This window comes from Azolla caroliniana, unplaced genomic scaffold, assembly GCF_043228905.1.
Source record: "Azolla caroliniana isolate FFs.n. ecotype wild unplaced genomic scaffold, voAzoCaro1.0.p SCAF_7, whole genome shotgun sequence".
Taxonomy (NCBI): domain Eukaryota; kingdom Viridiplantae; phylum Streptophyta; class Polypodiopsida; order Salviniales; family Salviniaceae; genus Azolla; species Azolla caroliniana.
In genome coordinates, this window is record NW_028230442.1 from 3,103,335 (window position 1) to 3,123,337 (window position 20,003).

At 35.7% G+C, this 20,003-nt stretch overlaps 2 protein-coding genes across 5 annotated transcripts; one reads left to right on the forward strand and one right to left on the reverse strand.

Annotated features, from left to right (window-relative positions):
• The first annotated feature begins 3,199 nt into the window (after positions 1-3,199).
• LOC147861558 (uncharacterized) lies at positions 3,200-13,020 on the forward strand. 4 transcript variants are annotated; one of them, XM_087322015.1, is made up of 16 exons: positions 3,200-3,557; positions 7,563-7,925; positions 8,027-8,164; positions 8,313-8,394; positions 8,585-8,630; positions 8,703-8,940; positions 9,065-9,193; positions 9,276-9,381; positions 9,522-9,623; positions 9,702-9,761; positions 11,834-11,875; positions 11,967-12,077; positions 12,158-12,214; positions 12,315-12,433; positions 12,515-12,575; positions 12,657-13,020. In XM_087322015.1, the coding sequence occupies exons 1-16, from the start codon at positions 3,286-3,288 to the stop codon at positions 12,828-12,830; spliced, it is 2,100 nt and encodes a 699-aa protein (XP_087178141.1). In that variant the 5' UTR covers positions 3,200-3,285; the 3' UTR covers positions 12,831-13,020. The 4 variants fall into 4 exon arrangements, with proteins under 4 accessions (XP_087178141.1, XP_087178142.1, XP_087178139.1 ...); XM_087322016.1 differs by having other exon boundaries at positions 8,829-8,940; XM_087322013.1 differs by having other exon boundaries at positions 8,585-8,940.
• A 1,357-nt stretch (positions 13,021-14,377) lies between these two features.
• CLPP6 (CLP protease proteolytic subunit 6) lies at positions 14,378-19,697 on the reverse strand. Its single transcript, XM_087323131.1, has 7 exons — positions 19,494-19,697; positions 18,739-18,943; positions 18,567-18,632; positions 16,261-16,401; positions 15,326-15,379; positions 15,105-15,197; positions 14,378-14,728 (listed from the first exon to the last, which is right to left on the reverse strand). The coding sequence occupies exons 1-7, from the start codon at positions 19,646-19,648 to the stop codon at positions 14,681-14,683; spliced, it is 762 nt and encodes a 253-aa protein (XP_087179257.1). The 5' UTR covers positions 19,649-19,697; the 3' UTR covers positions 14,378-14,680.
• Between the last annotated feature and the right edge of the window lie 306 nt (positions 19,698-20,003).

Sequence of the window (20,003 nt, forward strand, 5' to 3'; positions counted from 1 at the left end):
AAAGAATGTGATGAACATCATTACTTTTGTTTAGAAAAGCCTATTATGGAACCTTGTACCACAACGTTTATTTCCTAGCTAATATAAAGTTCATTTTGTGAATCTTGGTTTAAGGTAGTATTACCTTTATGTAATCATGTAACACTTTATTTCACTATTTAAGGATACATTTGTTTAGAAGGACACGAACGAGACATATGCTACCCGAAATCTTTTTGTATGTAAGGTGAGTAACAACAAGTCTTAAAGTTGTAGCAATAATAGCCTTCATCGTATCAGTTATTCATTTGTCAAATCCTGTCCAGCATATCCTGGAACTAGCAAAAAACCCTAGATTACTCCGATCTTCCACAGATAATGAAAATATATGTATCGTTAAGTTTTAACTCTAGCTAAGAAAACAAAAAATGTCCAAGAGGTGGGTTGATTATATAATCATCAAGTAATTGTCTACAATCTATAAGGAGATCCTCCACCATAAGAGGTTTTATACAATAGCGTATCCATGTAAACGTAATAAAAGTAAAAAAAAAATGTAATAAGTTTGTGTGTGTCATGGTTCATGAGTTATTTTTGTGTTTTGAGTTAAGAGAAAATTTATTGACAATTTGAAAAGTATATTTTCTTCCTCTTCACTTTTGATTGTGCCTTACTATTTGGGGCATTCGTAATTTTGGACCCATAACATACTTATGCTATGCCTCTTGCTTCATTTAGCTGGTTTTTAATTTCGTTGTCTCTTTGACTACTTTTACGTAATGATGATGATGTTGACTCTAAGTATTCTAATGTTTGTGAAGTACATAGATATTTTTATTTTTATTAAATTTTTTTATGAAATTTGTCATTCTCCCCATTTCCACACATGCGATGCACTTGCTTTTTTGCTTCACACTATTCTAATCCCAATATGTTTTCACTAAGCTTTGTATCAATAGTAGAGGATGATTATGGTGTTGTATTGACATGTTCCCTTGTTCCTTGGGTACGATGGTTTATGCACCACGTAGTTGTTTCCGTTCTAGATTGCCCAAATTTGTTATTCGTCTAATTCTACTCATCCAATTTTATTCACTTTTTATTCTAGACTTCGTGTTATGATAGGATTGTTGAAGTCCTCACAAGGGTGGTATGGGCACCAACAAAATGCTAGAACCAAGAAAGCAAGTATGAGTACCATAGAATCACCTCAGAGAAATATATATGCCATTATGAGGATGTCATATACAAAAGCATGTCTTCCAACGCATTGAATATGAAGAAGCATGGAATCATTTAGGATCATTGCAACGCAAGAGCCTCTTGGCAAATATGGTCACTTATTTTTGCACCTTAAGAGTTGTCCAACCATTGGTGAGGAATAATATTATGGTAGGCAATGCGTTGGTGGATATGTATGCCAATTGTGGTGGCCTCACTCAAGCACAAGGTGATTTTTAGTGGATTTCTAGTTAGAACCACGATAGATATATGGTTGTCCAATGTTTCAAATGTATGTTGAAATCAGGTTTAAAACCTCATGCAACCACATTCACATGCAATATTCATTGTAATAGTGGACTATTTTAATACCAGTGGAGGATATTTTTTATAATAAAAAAAAACATGCCTTCCAACATTGGTACAAGGAAGTAGCATCACGCAAAGATGTCATGTAACTTCTAGTCAATACATGTTTATTGGTATTAAAGACAAGGTGTTTCAAACCAACATTTGTGTATTTTAAATCAAAAGACAAGGAATCTCCACTTGTAAGCATGTCTCCCAAAATCAAATATCATTTTTTTGGGGTTTATAAGAAACAACGGAGTAAACTAAATGAAATAAAAGATAGATCAATATCCAAAGCAAGAACATTGATTGGAACCAAAGTAACCAATCTTATAACAACTTCCCAAAATCTACCTTATGAAAATGCATGGGTTTTAGTAAAAGTGTGTAGTTTCAAAGGCCATTTTTATTTAACATGATCTCTCCGATTCTCAACAAGCAATACGATTTTTCAAAACTTCAACATAATATAACTAACCAATGAGCTCCCCCCCCCCCCCCCCCCCCTCTCTTTATCTCTCTCTCTCACACACACATTTTATAACCCTCAATAAGCTACCTTGTTGGATAAAACGGATTTTCCTCTTTTGGCATGCAACGATTGTCTTTCCTTTATTTACATGCACCTAATCTTATCTTCTCATGGGCATCCAGTTTGACCAAAAGCAAATGTTGCACATATGCCTATGTTGCATGTATTCTCGTTGTCTTTTGCATGTTGTTGCCATGTCATTGTCCATTCAACCATCTTTAGTGGTAGTGGGTATCAATCCTTAACCTTTTGTTGGCATAGATTAGCTCTTGCAATTTGAGCTATCTTTCGTTCTTGTCTTAACTTTTTCCTTTTCCTTCAATTGGCTACTTTAATCAAATTCATGAGTTACCATGAAGATTGACCACATCATGACATTGTTACATGTATGTGGTGCAAGAACTGTCCATGTCAACTTGAAATAGAGAACCCCAAAGGAGTCAACCTAAAAATACACTTTGCAATATGATCACATGATCTATCACCCTAACAACCACATGATCTACTCAATGAGCATAATAGCATGCATGGATCATGTTGGCCTTGTTGACATTAGAATATAACCAACATATCTCTTCCTCTCCTGTGCAATGTAGAGAGATCTCACTTTATTGTAATAACCACATTGGGCCACATTCAAGCTTGCTTTCCCCATAGTTTCAACCATACTAGGTTTATGCGACATGGTGAAAACACATTTGGGGGAGCAACTCTACCATGCTCATATGTCCACAAAATCAACGCAAATAGATCCATTCCTATCATAGTTTTTTCCTATCCAGCTAAATAAACACAACGAACGTAGAGTAGTTAGACACTCGGAGCAGTTGGATACGTTATCATGATGTCTACAAGCCAATTAATTGTTCTTGAATGGTTCGAACTCATGTGTGTATAGTCGACAGAGAGGCACGGGGGAGTCTTGAGCAACCTTCCATTGAGTCACGAATTAGTATGTCGTTCAAATCGGTAGTAACTCAACCATATTATATACACACGGATCAAAGACATTGTCGGATGAAGCGAGGTGTGTCTCGGGGGCTTCTTCCCATACTCTACATACTTCTTAACAAAACTAATAATGTGAACACATGAGAATGATTTTTGTGTAGTAGTGGTAGAATCCGGAATCGAACTTGAGATCTCTGTCTGTCTGTCTGTCTGTGTCGATCGATCGATCGATCGATCGATGCCATTCCCCCATGGCTCGTACATTCTCTGCATTCGTGGTCGACAAGGAGGAATGGAACCTCATGCACGCTCTCTCTTCCCAACTCATCAAGAAGCTCAGAGAGAGAGGATTCTATGCTAACTTTAAGAACCTTCGAGAGCTCGAGCTTCACTGCATTCGCTTTGCTAAAGACCCCCATGCAGAGTCCGCTGCTTCACGAAGAGCCGGCGAAGATGGAAGAGATAAGCAAACACAGAGCGCTTCTCTCGCCTCCAAAGCTGAGACTTTATCTGGAGCTACCAAGTAAGCATTCCTAGAACGCATTTTTTTCCAACCAATTAAAAATACAGGCTAGGGTTAGGGTTTCGTGGTTTTAAGTTCCATTACCACGTAAGCATAATTTAATACTAGTAGGGTTTATGAAAGACCCTTTTTTCTCAATTTCAAACAATTAACATGAGACGTTCTTGAGATTAAGGTATCTTTCCATGTACTTTACTTAGCAGGTTTTGCCTTAGGAATAGAGTTTACAAACAGGTAGCGATTCAAAATACGGGCTAGTTGAGATGTTCGTCAGTTTAGGTTTTAAGGTCCACTTCCAAGTATGCATTTTAGTACCAGTAGGATTCATGAAAAAACCATTTGTCTTTCTTTTAAAAATTTGCAAAGATACATGATAGCTAAGATATTCTTAGGTTTAGAGTTCAGGGTTTATGTTTTTTTAAGCATTAGAAGTTTAGGGTCTTCATCTTGAACTTCCAGGTAAGCATTCTACGTAGCATGGCTCACCGAAATCCTATTCCTGTTCAACTAATCAAAATACATGTTGGTCAAGATCTTAGCCATTTGAGGACAGAGTTTATTGTTTACGTTTTACTAGTAATTATGAATCTTATTAGCATGACTCCTCAAAATCTTGTTTTTTTTCAACCAAGGAAATAATAGTTGAAATCAATTGTTGTCTGTTTGGATTTAGGGTTATGTTAGGTTTGTAATTAGCATGGCTCATGAAAAACTATCTTCAATCAAATACATGCTAGTTGAAAACTTTGCCAGGTTAAGGATAGGGTTTACTTCTGAGTAAACATTTTACTCAGTAAGGCTCATGAAAAATCTGATATTTTCCACAAATTAAGATACTTGCTAGGCAATATCTTTGCCACTGTATGCTCGAGGGCCTTCATGTGGAACAACCAAGCGGACATTTTCGCAGGGCACACAAGTCATGAAAAACCTTTTCCTCAACCAACCAATGTAACTCTTAGTGGACATCTTCACATCTCAAACATCGTATTCTGAAAGAGTAAGCTTATTCGCAGGAAAAGCTTATAACCACCATAATAAACAGAGAGGCTTTCCCCAATGTGAACAAATCTCTTCAAACTATCATTACTTTCAAGTGTTGTTTTATCATCATGAACCAACACTCTAGCCCAACGGTTTCCACCACTGGGGTTGAGACCCAGTTTTCCCGTGGAACACCATTTCCTGTCTGTGATCGTGCAAAGTAAAAACTGAAGTCCATAGCCATACTTTCTCACCGTCTATTAGGATTGGTAAAGGCTGCAACAACCCCCATGTCTTTTGCCTGTCAAATTCAACTTTTTCACGTATTATGCATGTCCTTCTGAATGTTTCAACATCACAACGCAAACATGGGCAATAAAATAAATCTCAACAGCTTTCACAGTGACATCAATTTCACAATGACCTACATAGGGTGAAGCACGACTTTCAACTGTAACGTTAGGCCCTAACTGCTTCATGATGCATAGCTTTTCATGCATCATAATAAATCCATCTTTGAGATTATACGGCAGATGGTGCTACCCACCGGGTAGCAGTTCATCATCTTTGCAAAATAATCCTCCTATGTATTTCTCTTGTATTTCATCTAGCTCATGGCGATAGGTAATACACACTGTTGACATGTGTAGTCTGCTTGACAATAAATCAGATACCACATTCTTTTGTACTTCTATATGCAGAATTTGAAAGTGAAACTTGGTCACAAAATTTGCTCATCCCATGCACAGAAAGCTTTTTAACTGAATCTGGTGATAGCCACTTTTAAATTGATTTCACTAAAAATTGTCCTTCTTAAGAAATCAAGAATATCATCAATTCTTGCTATCAGAAGTCTGTTTTTCATACTGTCCTTATTATGCACTATAATCAATACACATGTGCCAATAACTATGTTCCTTTTGCATTAAAAAATACTTGAGAACAATAAGAAATGAACTGAACTAGATTAGCCCCATGTCTAAAGTTCATTTGCTTGGCTCATGGGTTTTTTCGTTCGGTTGCACTAACATTGTAAGGCAGTTTGTTAGTAGGACAGACACAAATCAATCATATTATTTTTGGGATTCAGGAGGCAGCTCTCCTGGTAAAGAATCTGAAAAGAATTTCTGAAAGCATTCAAGAAAGCTGCCTAGAGAAATTAGATTCAACTTCATATACATTAATATTCTTTGCAAAGATCAAGTACAGCATTAAGATTTTTCACAACACCAGCAATAACAGAAACCAAGATAACAGGACCAGACCCCCTCTAAATTTCATTGAAGACAGGAGTCTTTCTTTAATGTAGTACAAGGATAATCTCTTTGTTATAGGTATCTACTAAGAAGTTACTTGACCTCGCATCAATATGGACCACCATGGCAACACATTAACCTTCAAGAAGGTGGCTACCTCGCAAACTTTGACGATTTACCGATTCTCCAAATTTGCTTAATTTCATCAACAGTGGAGAGATTTTACACAAATGAAGAAAGATCTACTTAAGATTTTCTTTTGCTATGACTTCATTTCACATCCAGAAAACCATATTGCCCCTGAACCATGAGTTTGATACCTTGTTGGCCCCAAATGCCCCTTTCAATATTTATTTATTAATAACTAATTGAAGATTGTATGGTAAGATACATTCTAAACCCTTGCAAACCAGCTAGCTGTTTAAGCCTATATCAGGAGTGAAACCTATATATTGAGTTTCCAAAGTAATCTCTCCTGAACACAGTAGGAAAGAGAGTAAGAAGCTCTGATTCCTGCAGATTTTTTGCTCTCTAATAGGTCTCCAATTCGCTCTCTAAAACTGAATTCGCATCCAGAGAGCCATATTGCTCCTGGACCGAGAATTTGATACCTTGTTGGCCCCATGTGCCCCTTTCAATATATAATTGTTAATAACTAATTGATGATTATACAAGAAGATAGATTCCAAACCCTTGAAAATCAGCTAGCAATTTAAGCCTATATCAGGAGTGAAACCTATATATTGACGTTCCAAGGTAATCTCTGCTGAACACACTAGGAAAGAGAGTGAGAGGCTCTGATTCCTGCAGATTTTTTGTTCTCTAATAGGTCTCCTATTCACTCTCCAAAGCTGAATTTCAAAAGAGATTTATTTTAAATAAGGTAAGTCCTTCTTATACTGCAGTGTCATCTCTTCAAAAGCAATAATTATCTTAGCCCTCTCACTTATCGATGCTTATAACCAAGTGAATTTATGTAGGACCTCGTTTAAGTGACTTTACAATGTACAACTTTATTATTGGACACACAAAACTCCACACATCACAATCCAATGCTAACCAGACTGACCACATGCCGATCCCAGGGCATATGCCTATAGATTCTTTAGTCTAGGGGTCATTGGCCATCAACCGTGTCATATTGGCCATGTAATGTTGTCTTGGCCAATTTCAAGAGTTCTGAAGATCAAATAAAAAATTGTTTTTATTAGAAAAAAGGCATATAAAGATAACATTTCCTTGTGACAAACTTGAGCACCAGATTATTTTATCTGCCTTTATTGATTATCAATAAAGAAAAACCAAAAGAGCCACCAGTTATGTGGCCAACAGGACATCAGCTAGGAAATCTAGCTCTGTGGATGAATAATTAAGCCCTAGTGAGTTCAGAATCTTACGTAGGCGTTGTTTTATTAAATTTTAACTAAAATTGGTGGTTCTTTAGTGATTTTCTGCCATTTTTGAATTCCAGTGAACAGTTTCAAGAGGTCATGAAAAGAAAGTGTTTTTTTATGGCAAACCAAAATAATTGGCATTACCTGCTAGTCAAGACCTTCACCTCTGCTTTAGGGCTTAGAGTTAGGAAAGTGAGTGTATTATCATGTATAATAAAGTTCATAGTTCATGCATTCTTTCTGATAATCCATATATTGCCATCAATAAACACGATTTTTAGTTAATTGTTGTGGATTCATTCATATTGTATTTTGAACTGTTTATTCTGTTTAAGATAATCCTTTCTAATAAAATGGTGCAATTTGAACAGCATCTGCCAGGTTGAACATGTTGTGCAGTCTCCAAGCACAGATAATATCAATGATGACACAAAATGCAATGGAGATCTTGCTGAGAATCCAGATTCAATTTCCCCTGTAAATGGTCCTTTTCCATGCAAAGAATTATCAGATGATCAAATACTTGATGAGTGGTGCCTTATGGGAAAGGATGGTAAAAATGTTCCAATAATGGAGCTTTCCTATGATGTATCAGACCCAAATGAAATTTCATTATCAGGTTACATAACAGCAAAACATCAGAGAATTAGTACCAGAGTTCTGAAATGGAAATTTGTTTCAACAGCTGAAAAAGGACTTGTAATTTATGTCAAAACTACATTGAAATCTGTGTGGTATTAATTCAACATCTTAAGCAAATTATATCACTCTTCAGCTTTCATTTTATGTGATTCACTGTATGAAAATTGAAATACTGTCTTCTTTGATTCATTAGGTCTCAACTAGGAAAACCTCAGACAGACTATGAACAAACTATTAAAAGTGTACTCGTTTACATGCATCTGTTTTCAATGCCAAAGGAGGCCATGGGGAGTTCAAAGACAATATTACTTCATCTACAGAACAAGTTTCAGTATGGTATTCATACCCTTTAGCAAATACAGAGTGTGGATAAAATAGAACCTTCTTTAGGAGAATCATGCTTCCATTGAATGCATAGTTATATTGGAGCATGTTTGCTTGATCATGATATTAAATTGAACATACAAATGTGGCTACAGTTATTGGCCAGTCAAACCAAGAGTATCAGATTTACAAGATTGTCTTCTTTTGGCAAAGAAACTGGATTTAAGCTCCACATTTGTGAGTTTTATCTGCTCCTTTAAGCTGAACAAATATACAATATAATAATATAAATAAACAAGCGAGCAAATAGTCAAATAATGCATGTGCATTATGTACATACAGAAATATATATTCATCTGTAATTTTAATGCACTGGTTCCGAGGTGCTATAATTTTGTTTGTTTTTTCCCCTCCTACTTTTTGGCAGCCGAAAATCATGGAAGAGATTGAAGAGATGGAAGAATCAAATGAAGGTAATGACAGCATGCCTTTACCTCTTAAACATTTGGAGAGGCAAAAGGTAGAAATTGGTAGCCATGAGCTAGGTAGTGCAATGGACAAGAGCAGCATGTCTGCTCCTGGAAGTAACAGAAATAACATTGTACGGAGATCAACTAAAGAGGAAAAAACTCTACACGAACAATCTGAAGATGTCTTAGTGGATCACACAGATATTGCTCATGCTCCACTCAGCTCAATAAATCAGAATTTAAAAGAATCAAAAGAAACCTGTCAAAGTACTGAGGACTCTGCACAGGTAGCAACAAGAGCTGGTGGATTGAGGTAATTATAATTATGTGAATTTTCTGCTGGTGAATTTGATTTGGAGAGCTGCATTCTCGTGTTGTTGAGGGAATATACAGTGGAAATATTGGTTCATAGAGGTATATTTTGCTATTCAAATCAGAAAACGGACAGCATCACAACAACCTGGAGATGCTTTTGAGTTTCAACACACAATCAGCAAAGAATTCAATAATTCTTGTCAGATTGATGGAAAGCAGAATGTCTCAGAGCCTGATAAAATTAAAGAAAGGTTAGCTATTCAGTGGTTATAAGAAAGATGCTTTCTTACTTTGAAAAAAAATTCTTTGTTACTGAAGGAAAAGGGTGTGTAGGATTAGAGGGATTATGAAAGAGTGTGACAGTGGACAACTGGGGAAACGATGCAATTACTCAACTGGGCCTTTTGTTGCTATCAGTAAACTGTGGGATATAACATCTGTAAGTAGAATGCTGCTGAAGTGTTTGCTTGATGAAGTTGGAATGGTGTAAAAGATTTGTTAGATGAATTTGATATGGTGGCAAATATTTGTTTGGTAAATTTAATATGGTATCAAAGATTTTTCTGATGAGCTTTACAGGCCGCTCAGCAAGCATTAGATTACCTTGATGGGGGTGGCACTGTTGAAGAGGCAATGAGGATGTGTCCTAAAGAGTCACTGAATGATTTCTTCGAGAATGAGGTCTACCTACATTTTCAATGATAAATAAAATATTGAATCTTCAAATTTGTGCTATAAATTTAAGATTCATTTATGCAGGTTATATTACAGAAATATGGAATTTCTAAGTTCTTGCCTACAACCAGTAAGCAAAAAGAGGTATCTTACTAGAAGAAATGGACTTACTGAAAAAGCTTCATAATGTACCTTTGATCTTTATTCAGGAAATGATAGAGATAAGGCACAGGAGGCATAGAATCTCAGAATGTGATTGATATCTCTTTAACAGTGGTGCACAAGCCAAATTTTAACTGAAAGGGAACATGATATGAGACTTTCAAAAATAGCTATAAAGAGAAGCATAATAACCCATGGTCACTTTGAAAATCGTGTTGCAATTTCTGTGCATCCTTGCTGCTTTTGAGGATTGGAGCAAATGTTCAAATATGTTCATGATTATATTCAATAATACCCACATCAGAATGTCATGAATTGCAAGTGGATTGTTAAAAGTCAAACATTCAAAACTACTGGTTGAGAGAAACCCCAATATTTTGACTCTCCAACTCTTCTTATTCTTGTTTTGTTACGCATGCAAAAATAATCCACAATAAGTAACGTTCTAGATAGTATGGTGTATCTTCCATTTGATGGTAAAACTGTAATTTTCCATTCCAAACCTATGGATATTAATAAACCCAGCAACCAAGCCCAAATGAAACAATGGAACAGTTGATCTGTCCCCCAATCTGGGAATGAAGATGAACACTCATCGTTCACGGTATAGACTACTAGGTTATCTAATCCTGTTTGTTCCTGGTTACTGAACTTGGGGTGAATATTTTGATTTAGACTCCTTTCTAGCATAGCTATAGCCCTTAACATATATTTCTTCAATGTATGCACCGACTCGAAGTAAAGACTTTATTTATAAGTTCTTAAATTGAATATCTTATAATGTTCCACTCTTCCTGAGATGATAATTCCAAATGCTCCAAATGTGGAGGCTGCACTCTTAGCTCTTGAATAAAAAAGTACGCATGTTTTCATTTTCATTCTGTTGCTAAAATAATTATGTTTCTCCTCTTTTTTCCTTTTTTCCACTCTTCACTTTGGTTCTACGTTACTCTTTTATTTGGAAGTTCAAAATCTCAGGTTGGCCTTTTGGAGCAATTTAAGCTAAATCTATAGATATACTGTATTATGGGTTTCTCCATTTTGCTGTGTCTAACAAAGGAATCTAATCTGGCTCAACCATGCTATCTGCATTTTCAGACATATTTTTAGGTCATGTGCGTTTTTGTATTTTCCCTCACATGCTTCACAGTTTACTGCCTTGCGGACGAGATGTATCACTGCAAGTTGAAGATTCTGTTCATTCTTGGATTGTAAGAGAAATCTTGGTCCTATGCCAACAAGCATAAATTTCTGTTAGCTCTTCAGGAAGCACACTTTTCATACTGGTAGACCACTAGACATGGTTAATCTTTAACTGTTTGATCTTACTATAGGACATTCCTTTTCCATTGCTCAGGAGCAACTACTACTTGAATTCTATCATATTATTTACTCTTACAGATCAGGGCTTGGTCATGTGATATGACTAGGTTGTTGATATTGCAAGACTGAGATTAAGATCTTCATAATTTGTCAGCTGAGTCTGCTGTGGATTCTGGAAAGGAAAGCCAGTATGAAGACAGTGGAATAAGGGCATAGACTGTGAAGGCTCTCTGGGTGGTTCCACAATGGTAGCCATTGCAGATGGTGATTTTATTTTAATCATATCTTTCCACCATTAGTGATTCTATCTGCATATATCCTTGTGGGTGGACGACAATTGAATCCTTATGCACTATTCATTAGATTCACTTTTTGGTTTTTGTTTTGTTATCATGTGGCTTTTTTGGGCTCTATTTCCCTATATTTTACCCAAGTTCTTTACTGACTAGCTTCATCACTTCTGGAGCGTGTACCTCGTCACACTTACATTGTATCCCATCCCTCTCTCTGCTGAATAGAACAGTGATATTATGGGTTGTTTTTCCTGTTTCCTCTGCCCTTTTTATTGCTTGTACTTGTGTGTACGTTCTTTTTCATTTTGTTTTTACAAACTTAGAGAATGGTCTTAATTGTTATTGATGTTGCTGCAAGTTGTTTACTTTTAAGTGTATATGCTATCTGTGTATATACCGAAAGAATCTAAGAGCTTCTATTTTGTACTTCACACTCAGGTTGCTGAGAAAATAAATTGTTATGCTAATGATGGAGATACGGTAATGCCGATTGTAGTCTTTACATATGTATGTATTTCCAATGCTTTACATTTTAATTCGTCTTGTGTATCTTTGTTCTGCACTTTTGAAGGTGTTGGAAATCTGCAGTCAGACAGCCGATTATTTCTCACTTCTAAAGGAGAGACTTGCAAGCCTGGGCAAGCACTGTGACTACAGAAGATTTATATTAGATCAGTTGCAGGTTTCTCAAATAACTGATTCAAATTAGGTACTACAAAATTACACTAAAATGTAACCAGTACTTGTGTCTTGCAAGTGCAGAATAAAGACATAAAGGAGTTGCTGAGCACTGAGGAGTTGCCAACTGGATCAAAGCTGGTAAGCATTCCATGTGATATTAATTATAGAGGCTATGTTCAATTGTGATGTTGCTGCCCAAGATCTGATACATTTCTTTTTAAATCCAATCTCCAAAAAGCTTGTTTGTTTGAGTTTTTGCTTCTCTGTGTCGGGAGAGCTTAGTAACACGATTTTAGATTATACACTGGAATTGAAGCCAAAGCTGGTAGTCGTTATTGCTCCACATTTTTCCCGAAGGTAATTTTCACAATCTGCTCTGGGTGTGTTTCCTACTTCTTCTCTTCTAATTATTCACATCATCCTGAACTGTGCTTTAAGACTGGAGGAATATACTAGCTACAATCTGGTTTGGGTTGATTCAGAGATTTTACAGAATGAGGTAACTGCCTGAAAGAAGAATGTTCATTTAGCAAAGAAACGGTTGTATCATACATTGCAGAATTCGGTGATTTCTTGGCAGATATTATGGCCGTGGGGATTGATGGATGTTCCTAGTATTGATTTGGAGAAGAAAAAAGGCATATCACCAATTGTGTATGTTTGGAGTCGGGCAGACTGGATATGGAAGCATCAGCACATTGCATCCCGATTTGGCCATCTACAAAAGACAGGTCTGCTTGCTTGTGGAAGTTGAGGGAGTTGAACGGCTTTTATATGAGGCACCAGTCACACGCATCTGCTCAGCTGGCTCCATTAGTCTACAGTTAGGTTTAGAGTAAGCCTATTATAGTACAAAGTACTAAAGGCTGCCTACGTGTGGATGTATACCTACTGATGTATATCAACTTTGATAAAGTCATAATGGACGAGTTCTTATCTGTGCATTGTGACAATCTCTGCCAATGATAAACTTCTCGTTGCAAACTTGCGGTTATTAATGCAAGATAATTGATGCATGTCACTACTTTCAGGCCATATGCAATTTCTTTTGGGGCAAATTTTTTTAAAATTTTGGAGTGGATGTGAATAAGTGTGGGCCATCTCTTTACCACCAATCATAGACATATTCGCATTCGTGGGATTTTCCATTCGAATGCAAACGAATACGCATACATTCGTGTGGTCAAGTATTCGTTTTAAAAAAAAAAGGAAAAAAAAGTCCCTCCTTTTAGTTTCTTAGGAAAAAAAGGTTCATAAACTCTCCTCTTTTTTTATTTGACACTAGAAAGGAGAGTTTATACTAATCATATTTTTATAATTTATTAATGAATAATTGTTCTTTTATTTAGTGAATTAAATTTATTTATTTTTAAATTAATTAATTAATTAATTGTTTGTATATTTATTTTACAAAACGAATGGTTTTTAAATATTCTTAGGGCCATTTTGTATTCTCGAATTTTGAGAATATCACGCATGGAGAATATGACGAATATCGCGCTTGTGTCAATCTATGCCACCAATAAAGATAAACATTATCAATTCATTGTCATCTACATGTTTAGCTTGAATTACCATACTCCATAGAGCAATGAAAGTGTCATTGTTCCCTTTGTGTCACCATTAGGATAGTTGGTAATGATCCTCATCACTCCTAGAATAGGTCTAATAATATGATCCTTTGTAATATCATGTATGTAAACATATTTGTATCTGTATCTTGAAAATTTCTGTGTTTGATAAAAAGCTAAAGCCATCATGTGCATTCCAAATTCTTGGTCTGACACAAATGGATAGAAAAATCCACATTGGCAACCCACTCAAAGTAAATTAAATGTGGCCCTACCCTACCCCCAGTTTCCAATCATGCTGAAGTAAAGACACATTAATTCATGCAAAGATGGATGAAAAAGGAAAACTATCCACATTACCAATTCAGCAAACGGGAACTAGATGCTCAACAGCGTTCCCCAGTTTCCAATCAATACAAGTTATCAATTCGGAGAAAACTGTATGTTCAACAGCATTCCAGAGTTTCCAATCAGTCCACAATACAATGCAGTAAAAGGGAACTACATGTTTGACAGCATTCTCCGATTTCCAATCAATCCACATTACCAATTCAGCAAAAGGGAATTACATGTACACCAGCATTCCCTAGTTTCCAATCAATCCACATGACCAATTCAGTAAAAAGGAATTACATGTTCAACAGCATTCCCCCAGTTCCCAATCACACTGAAATAAAGATACATCATAAAATTGGTAGAAAAATATAACTATCTTCTTACTAATCTCCAGTTTCCCCCAATTCAAAAGACATTATAATATTATAATAAATGTGAACTATTAGGTGACCACTGTCAATAAAGACCAACTTAAGATCTTCTCACAATGATGTGTGTTCAAATGAGAAACGGAAAGCCTCTAAAAACTTACAGATCCCCTCTAAAAACGTATAGATTCTGTGATAGAATGAGGTGATGAAAAACCTGGTCACCTTTACTGTACACATTAGTGCAGATAAAAGCGCACTTTGCCTGTGCCAATTACAAGTTACAAGATCTAGTGACAGCTTAACAAAATCCGAACAAAGATATATTACTAATATTCTGTTTCTAACAGCCCATCGATCAGCCCAAACTCCATAGCCTGCACACACCAACAGTGTGCAAAAACATTAGAATGGATAGTATTTTGACACATGTTAAAAAGAAACAAAGACATAACATTCTTGGCGTAATTTATAGTTTATATGAAGTTCCAGGAAATGAATGTATATTCCATCATTCCTCAAAATTTCTAATTTATTATAATTGGGGACACAGAAGCTTTGATCCATGCATCCTCTAAAAATTGAACAATCTCAAAGCTTTCTTTGGTCTGTCATCATCATCATCATCATTATGTAATGCAGCTGTGAATTTGATGGAAACCAAAGCAGCTAGATATAGCTTCTGAGGCGAAAGAGATCAAATAAGACAATTACTACTATAACATATCAGAAAAAAAAAGTACGTCAGGATACCTCAGCAGCAGAGAAAAAATGATCTCTATCTGTAAACCTTTGTACTCTTTCCAAGGGTTGCCCAGTGAAGGCTGCATACATCTTGTCAATTTTCTGCAAATAGAAGTAAACGTTTTTGACGCCTCAATACTATGAGACATTATGGACACCTCTTAGATAAGTTCAAATGTTAAAGAGTAAATATCCAAGATGACAAATTAGAGTAGGTGACGAAAACCTACATCTCGTGATTGCACAACTTCATTCACTTGCCTTCTTACATCGTCCATGGTGCCCTATCACATGTCAATTAACCCATTAAAGAGCAGTAAATAACTTCTGTAGCAAAGTTTTAAATCCTGAAAATTGCAGGCCCCTTCCAGCAAGAAACAAAAATATCTTTAGTAACATAGAACATAATAAATAGCCAAACTTAGAAAATGTAATGCAAATCCACTCTATAACAGAAGTTCATCCCAAGGATCCTAGTTTTCATCTACCATTTCATTTGTAACATGTCTAGCTTCTACAGTATTCCATATTCACATCATCACTGTCCACAAATAAATGAATTTTTTCATATTAGTAGTCAATATAATGGTAGATAAAATGAACCACCATATCAAGTTTCTATCAATCACTTCTGCAAATCATTAATGTCCATGAATAATGAAGCTTTGTGTATTAGCACTTACTCAATGGTACATCAAAGGAAGTACCATATCAAGTTTCTATCAATCATTTCTGTGAAGAAGTAACCTAGCACTCAGCAAGTACAAGAACTTTAAAATGCATATACACAATAATGTACGATCACTGGTTGATGAATAACTTCGTTAACAACAATTTTCTCTAATGTTCTTCCAATGTTAAATTTATTTTACAATTTAAAAATATTTATTCTAACAAACATTTTGAGTACATCCACGTTGGTTATCTTCTATGTTTCGACACAGTGGATATATTATATTATCAAAACAGGTAATGGAAACTGCATTCAGTGGTTCATGAAGGATTGATATATATATATATATATATATATATGCATACACATACCCAGACAGATACAAACATCTATGTAGATGGATATGTAATTTCTATTAGGTAGATATACATACATATATACATCACAACAATTTGCTATAAAATCACATTTTGGGAATGCTAACGCTCATACCCCACATCCCCCTTGTGGCTGGTGGATCATAATGCGAGCATTTGGCATGGCAAACCGCATCCCCTTTTCTCCTCCTGCTAAAATAAGTGCACCCTGGCTGGCTGCAATACCGAAGCACACAGTCTTCACCTTTGGTTTTATCTGAAAAGGATTGTCACAAAAAGGATTTGTATGAAACACAGAACACCCAAATGGAAACAAAAATAAGTACAGATGTATTTAAGGGCAAAGATCGCTGATTAGCACCCCCACATTTCAAGTCAATTATATCATTCAAACTGCGATATAAGATGGATTGCTAAACCATATGTCGTGACCATAGATTGATATATTCGCATTTGTGGGGTTTCCCATTCGAATGCAAATGAATACGAATACGAATACGAATGGGTGGTCAAGTATTCGTTTGACAAAAAAAAAGAAAAAAAAAGAAAACATAAACTTATCTATTTTAATTTCTTAGGATAAAAAAAAGGAACTTGACAATAAATAGGGATAAAAAAAGAGGGACTTGACACTATGTACTCAATTTTTATAATAAATGTATAACTTATAACTATAAGTATTCGTTTTATTTTTAATAAATAAATAAAATAAAATAAAGGTTCATTAATTTTTCACTTTTTATTCCCTCGAAATTTATGGATATTTTTATCTTGACATTAAAAATAGGACTTGAAAGTTCACACTGATCATATTTTTATAGTAAATATAAAAATATTTATTTAAAAATAAATAAATAATTAATTAGTTAATTAAAATAAGTTTCATAAACTCTCCTGAAGGCTGACACTATAATCTATTAATGAATAATTGTTCTTTTTTTGGTGAAATAAATTTATTTAAATAAAAAATGAATGAATTAATTTTTTAATATTGATTTTGCAAAACGAATGGTTTTATAATATTCTTGGGGCGATTTCGTATTCTCGAATATTACGAATATCACGCATAGAGAATACCATGAATATCACGCATGTGTCAATCTATGGTCGTGACCTAACCATACGCCATGACCTAGCAACTTAAACATAATCTGGTTGTTTTGCCACGTTTACAACAGTGCATAATCATAACATTTAAAAGGCATGCTATAAAAATAATGCACAATAATATTGTCATTACCTACAACTGTTTTTTTAAGCTTTTCAAGCCCTGTATCAATCCTTCATGAACCACGTGGGGTAGACTATATAATGCATCATAGGAAACAAATCTAAGGCACTATCCATAGTGCCTCTAGCATTTTAATGTCCATGTTCAATTGCATGATATCTATGAAAGCTGGCACCAGAAATACATAAGAGAGTCTTTAAAGGACAAACAATGGTCTATTATACGCAACAGGAGGTTGTAATGGGTAAAACTACCTGAAGTATATTAATTACATATGTACTTCAAAATCTACAAGAGTTAACAAAAGAGTAATAACTGCTGAATGGAGCTAAATATTATGTCTCACAAAAGCATCCATCATACAAGTCCAGGATGGCATTGTCTCCACATAGTAATAACACATTATGCTAGTTGGGAACTATACCTGTCAATCGTTGTTCATGAGTCTCCCTTGTAGGACAACATCCTCAATACTAACAATTGCTCCTGTCTAATGTAGGCTGCATCTACTTTTGCAAATCCTAAATTCACAGCAGCCTTTATGGACTGAAGTAGCAATTGGCAGAGTATGGATTTTATTGTAACACCACCAAAACCATAGTAATGATTTCAACATTGTGGAGGAGCATGACAGAAGAATGGCTTTACATGCCCTACCCATCCTTTAGAAGTGACAACTTCCATCTTTGAACTTATGTTAGAGAGAAACAAACATTTTCTAAGCAGTAGAATATGTACCCAAGTGGCACTCACTTTATTTATTAACAAATGCTTCTTCAATCTGTCACGTATTGACAAAGAGACCTTTGCGATAGATACAGGAATAATCCTCATCATTCCAACATGGGATCAACCCCGGGGAACTTGCACCACATAGTACCGATTGAGTTTTCAATTCAATTGACATTTGGTTCTAAAGTCTTCTCTAGCCAAAACTTCTTCATATGTAAAAACTCTAAAAACTAAATTCTCTGATGCAAATATGATAATCTATGTCTTAAAATACTGATACAGCGATAAATTGTGCACATCTAGTACTAAATATATTTAATAAGAGAAACCGTCAAACAAGCATCCTGATATCAAAACATGCATATTATAGTCTCATTCATCATCTCTCTAAGCCGCCAAGACACCAGCCCACAACATAAATGGAAATGTTTGATAAGTAGGAAAGTTTGTAGAAATACCCAAGCCATGCAATCATAAATTGCTAAGACAGAATAAGTGCTTCCACCAGGGCAATTTATATATATCTGGAACAAAACAAACAAAAATTCATTCACGTCATAGTATAATCCATGAAGAAAGAAGCAAACAGAACACAACAAAATATGTCACGTACATTCACTATTTAAGTACCTGAATGTCCTCATTTTCATCAATTGCAGCTAGTGTCATGAGCTCTGAGATAACACGTTGTGCTACTTGTGAATTTATGGGCTGACCAATGAATATGATTCGGTTTCGGAGCAAGACAGATGACAAATCCATAGCACCCACTGGCGTCATAAGAGCTGGCATAATAGGAGGAGGTGCCTTCTTTGCTGCTCTAATCACATTATTACTGCATGACATATTACGAAAACATTGTCATGTTTTGTGTGACTCATACATGCATATCAATAAGCAATTCAGGTTACATTATTAAAAGATCAAATGGAGATGATATTACTGTGTTGCACATAAGAAAATTTGTGATGTCACACATATATGATACATTACACAAGGCATGAGCACACCTTCTTTGCTGAAATGATGTCATTGCTGCTATATCATTACATCATGACATAAATAGTAAATGATAATAGCATGGTGTGGGTGAATTTAACCAGACCAATAAGCAATTCTATGAAGTGGCAAAATTAGTAAATTTGTGTTGAGGTTTGACACATAAATAGAATATGTATTCTGTGATGTCCCACAAAGCCTATACATAAATGGGGATGCATACATACACATATATACATACATGCGCTCGAGGTTTTAGTAATGCGTGATATAAGGGGAAGGGAACCTCATAATTGAGGTTAAAACCCCATTAAAACGCGCGTGCATAAAGGAAAGGTGAAGAGGAAAAAGGGTAAGAGAGAAAACGAAGAACCAAAAGGACTCACAGGCTATTAGAAGTGGCGATGGCAGCGATCGACTTTCGATTGTGACAGGGGAGGCCATGAGGATGGCGAGGCACGGGGATCTTCTGTCCGGAGAACTCTTTACGGCAGAGAGGTTTGGACAGGGAAGGTGCAGAGAGCGTCGACGAGGATGCCATGTCTCTCTCTCTCTCTCTCTGTCTGTCTGTCTCAGAGACCACAGTCGAAGATAAGTAAGTATTATTTACATATACATATATAGAGAGATAAAGCTTTCTGCCCCTCACTATTACTATAATTCCCAAAATACCCTCCTCCCCCCCCCCCCTCCACACACACACACTTACACTTCATTAGATGTTTACCAATGAACCGATCAAAGTTTCGTTTAATTTCTATAGGAAAAATCCCTCATGATGGATGATCCCACTGACGGAAGTTCCCTGTAACTTTTCTCGGAATAACCCTCATGATGGATGATCCCACTGACGGAAGTTCCCTGTAACTTTTCTCGGAATAACCCTCATGATGGAT

What these genes read in the sequence shown, in the direction of transcription:
- CLPP6 (XM_087323131.1), bottom strand. Translation starts at nt 19,648, where the DNA reads ATGGCATCCTCGTCGACGCTCTCTGCACCTTCCCTGTCCAAACCTCTC. An exon ending in ATGAAAATGAGGACATTCAG is followed by an intron (nt 18,633 to 18,738) that starts GTACTTAAATAG and finishes GTTTTGTTCCAG; the next exon opens with ATATATATAAATTGCCCTGG. An exon ending in AGCCACAAGGGGGATGTGGG is followed by an intron (nt 15,380 to 16,260) that starts GTATGAGCGTTA and finishes GACATGTGATAG; the next exon opens with GGCACCATGGACGATGTAAG.
- LOC147861558 (XM_087322013.1), top strand. Translation starts at nt 3,286, where the DNA reads ATGGCTCGTACATTCTCTGCATTCGTGGTCGACAAGGAGGAATGGAAC. An exon ending in AACTGTGGGATATAACATCT is followed by an intron (nt 9,382 to 9,521) that starts GTAAGTAGAATG and finishes TGAGCTTTACAG; the next exon opens with GCCGCTCAGCAAGCATTAGA. An exon ending in TGCCAACTGGATCAAAGCTG is followed by an intron (nt 12,215 to 12,314) that starts GTAAGCATTCCA and finishes ATCTCCAAAAAG; the next exon opens with CTTGTTTGTTTGAGTTTTTG.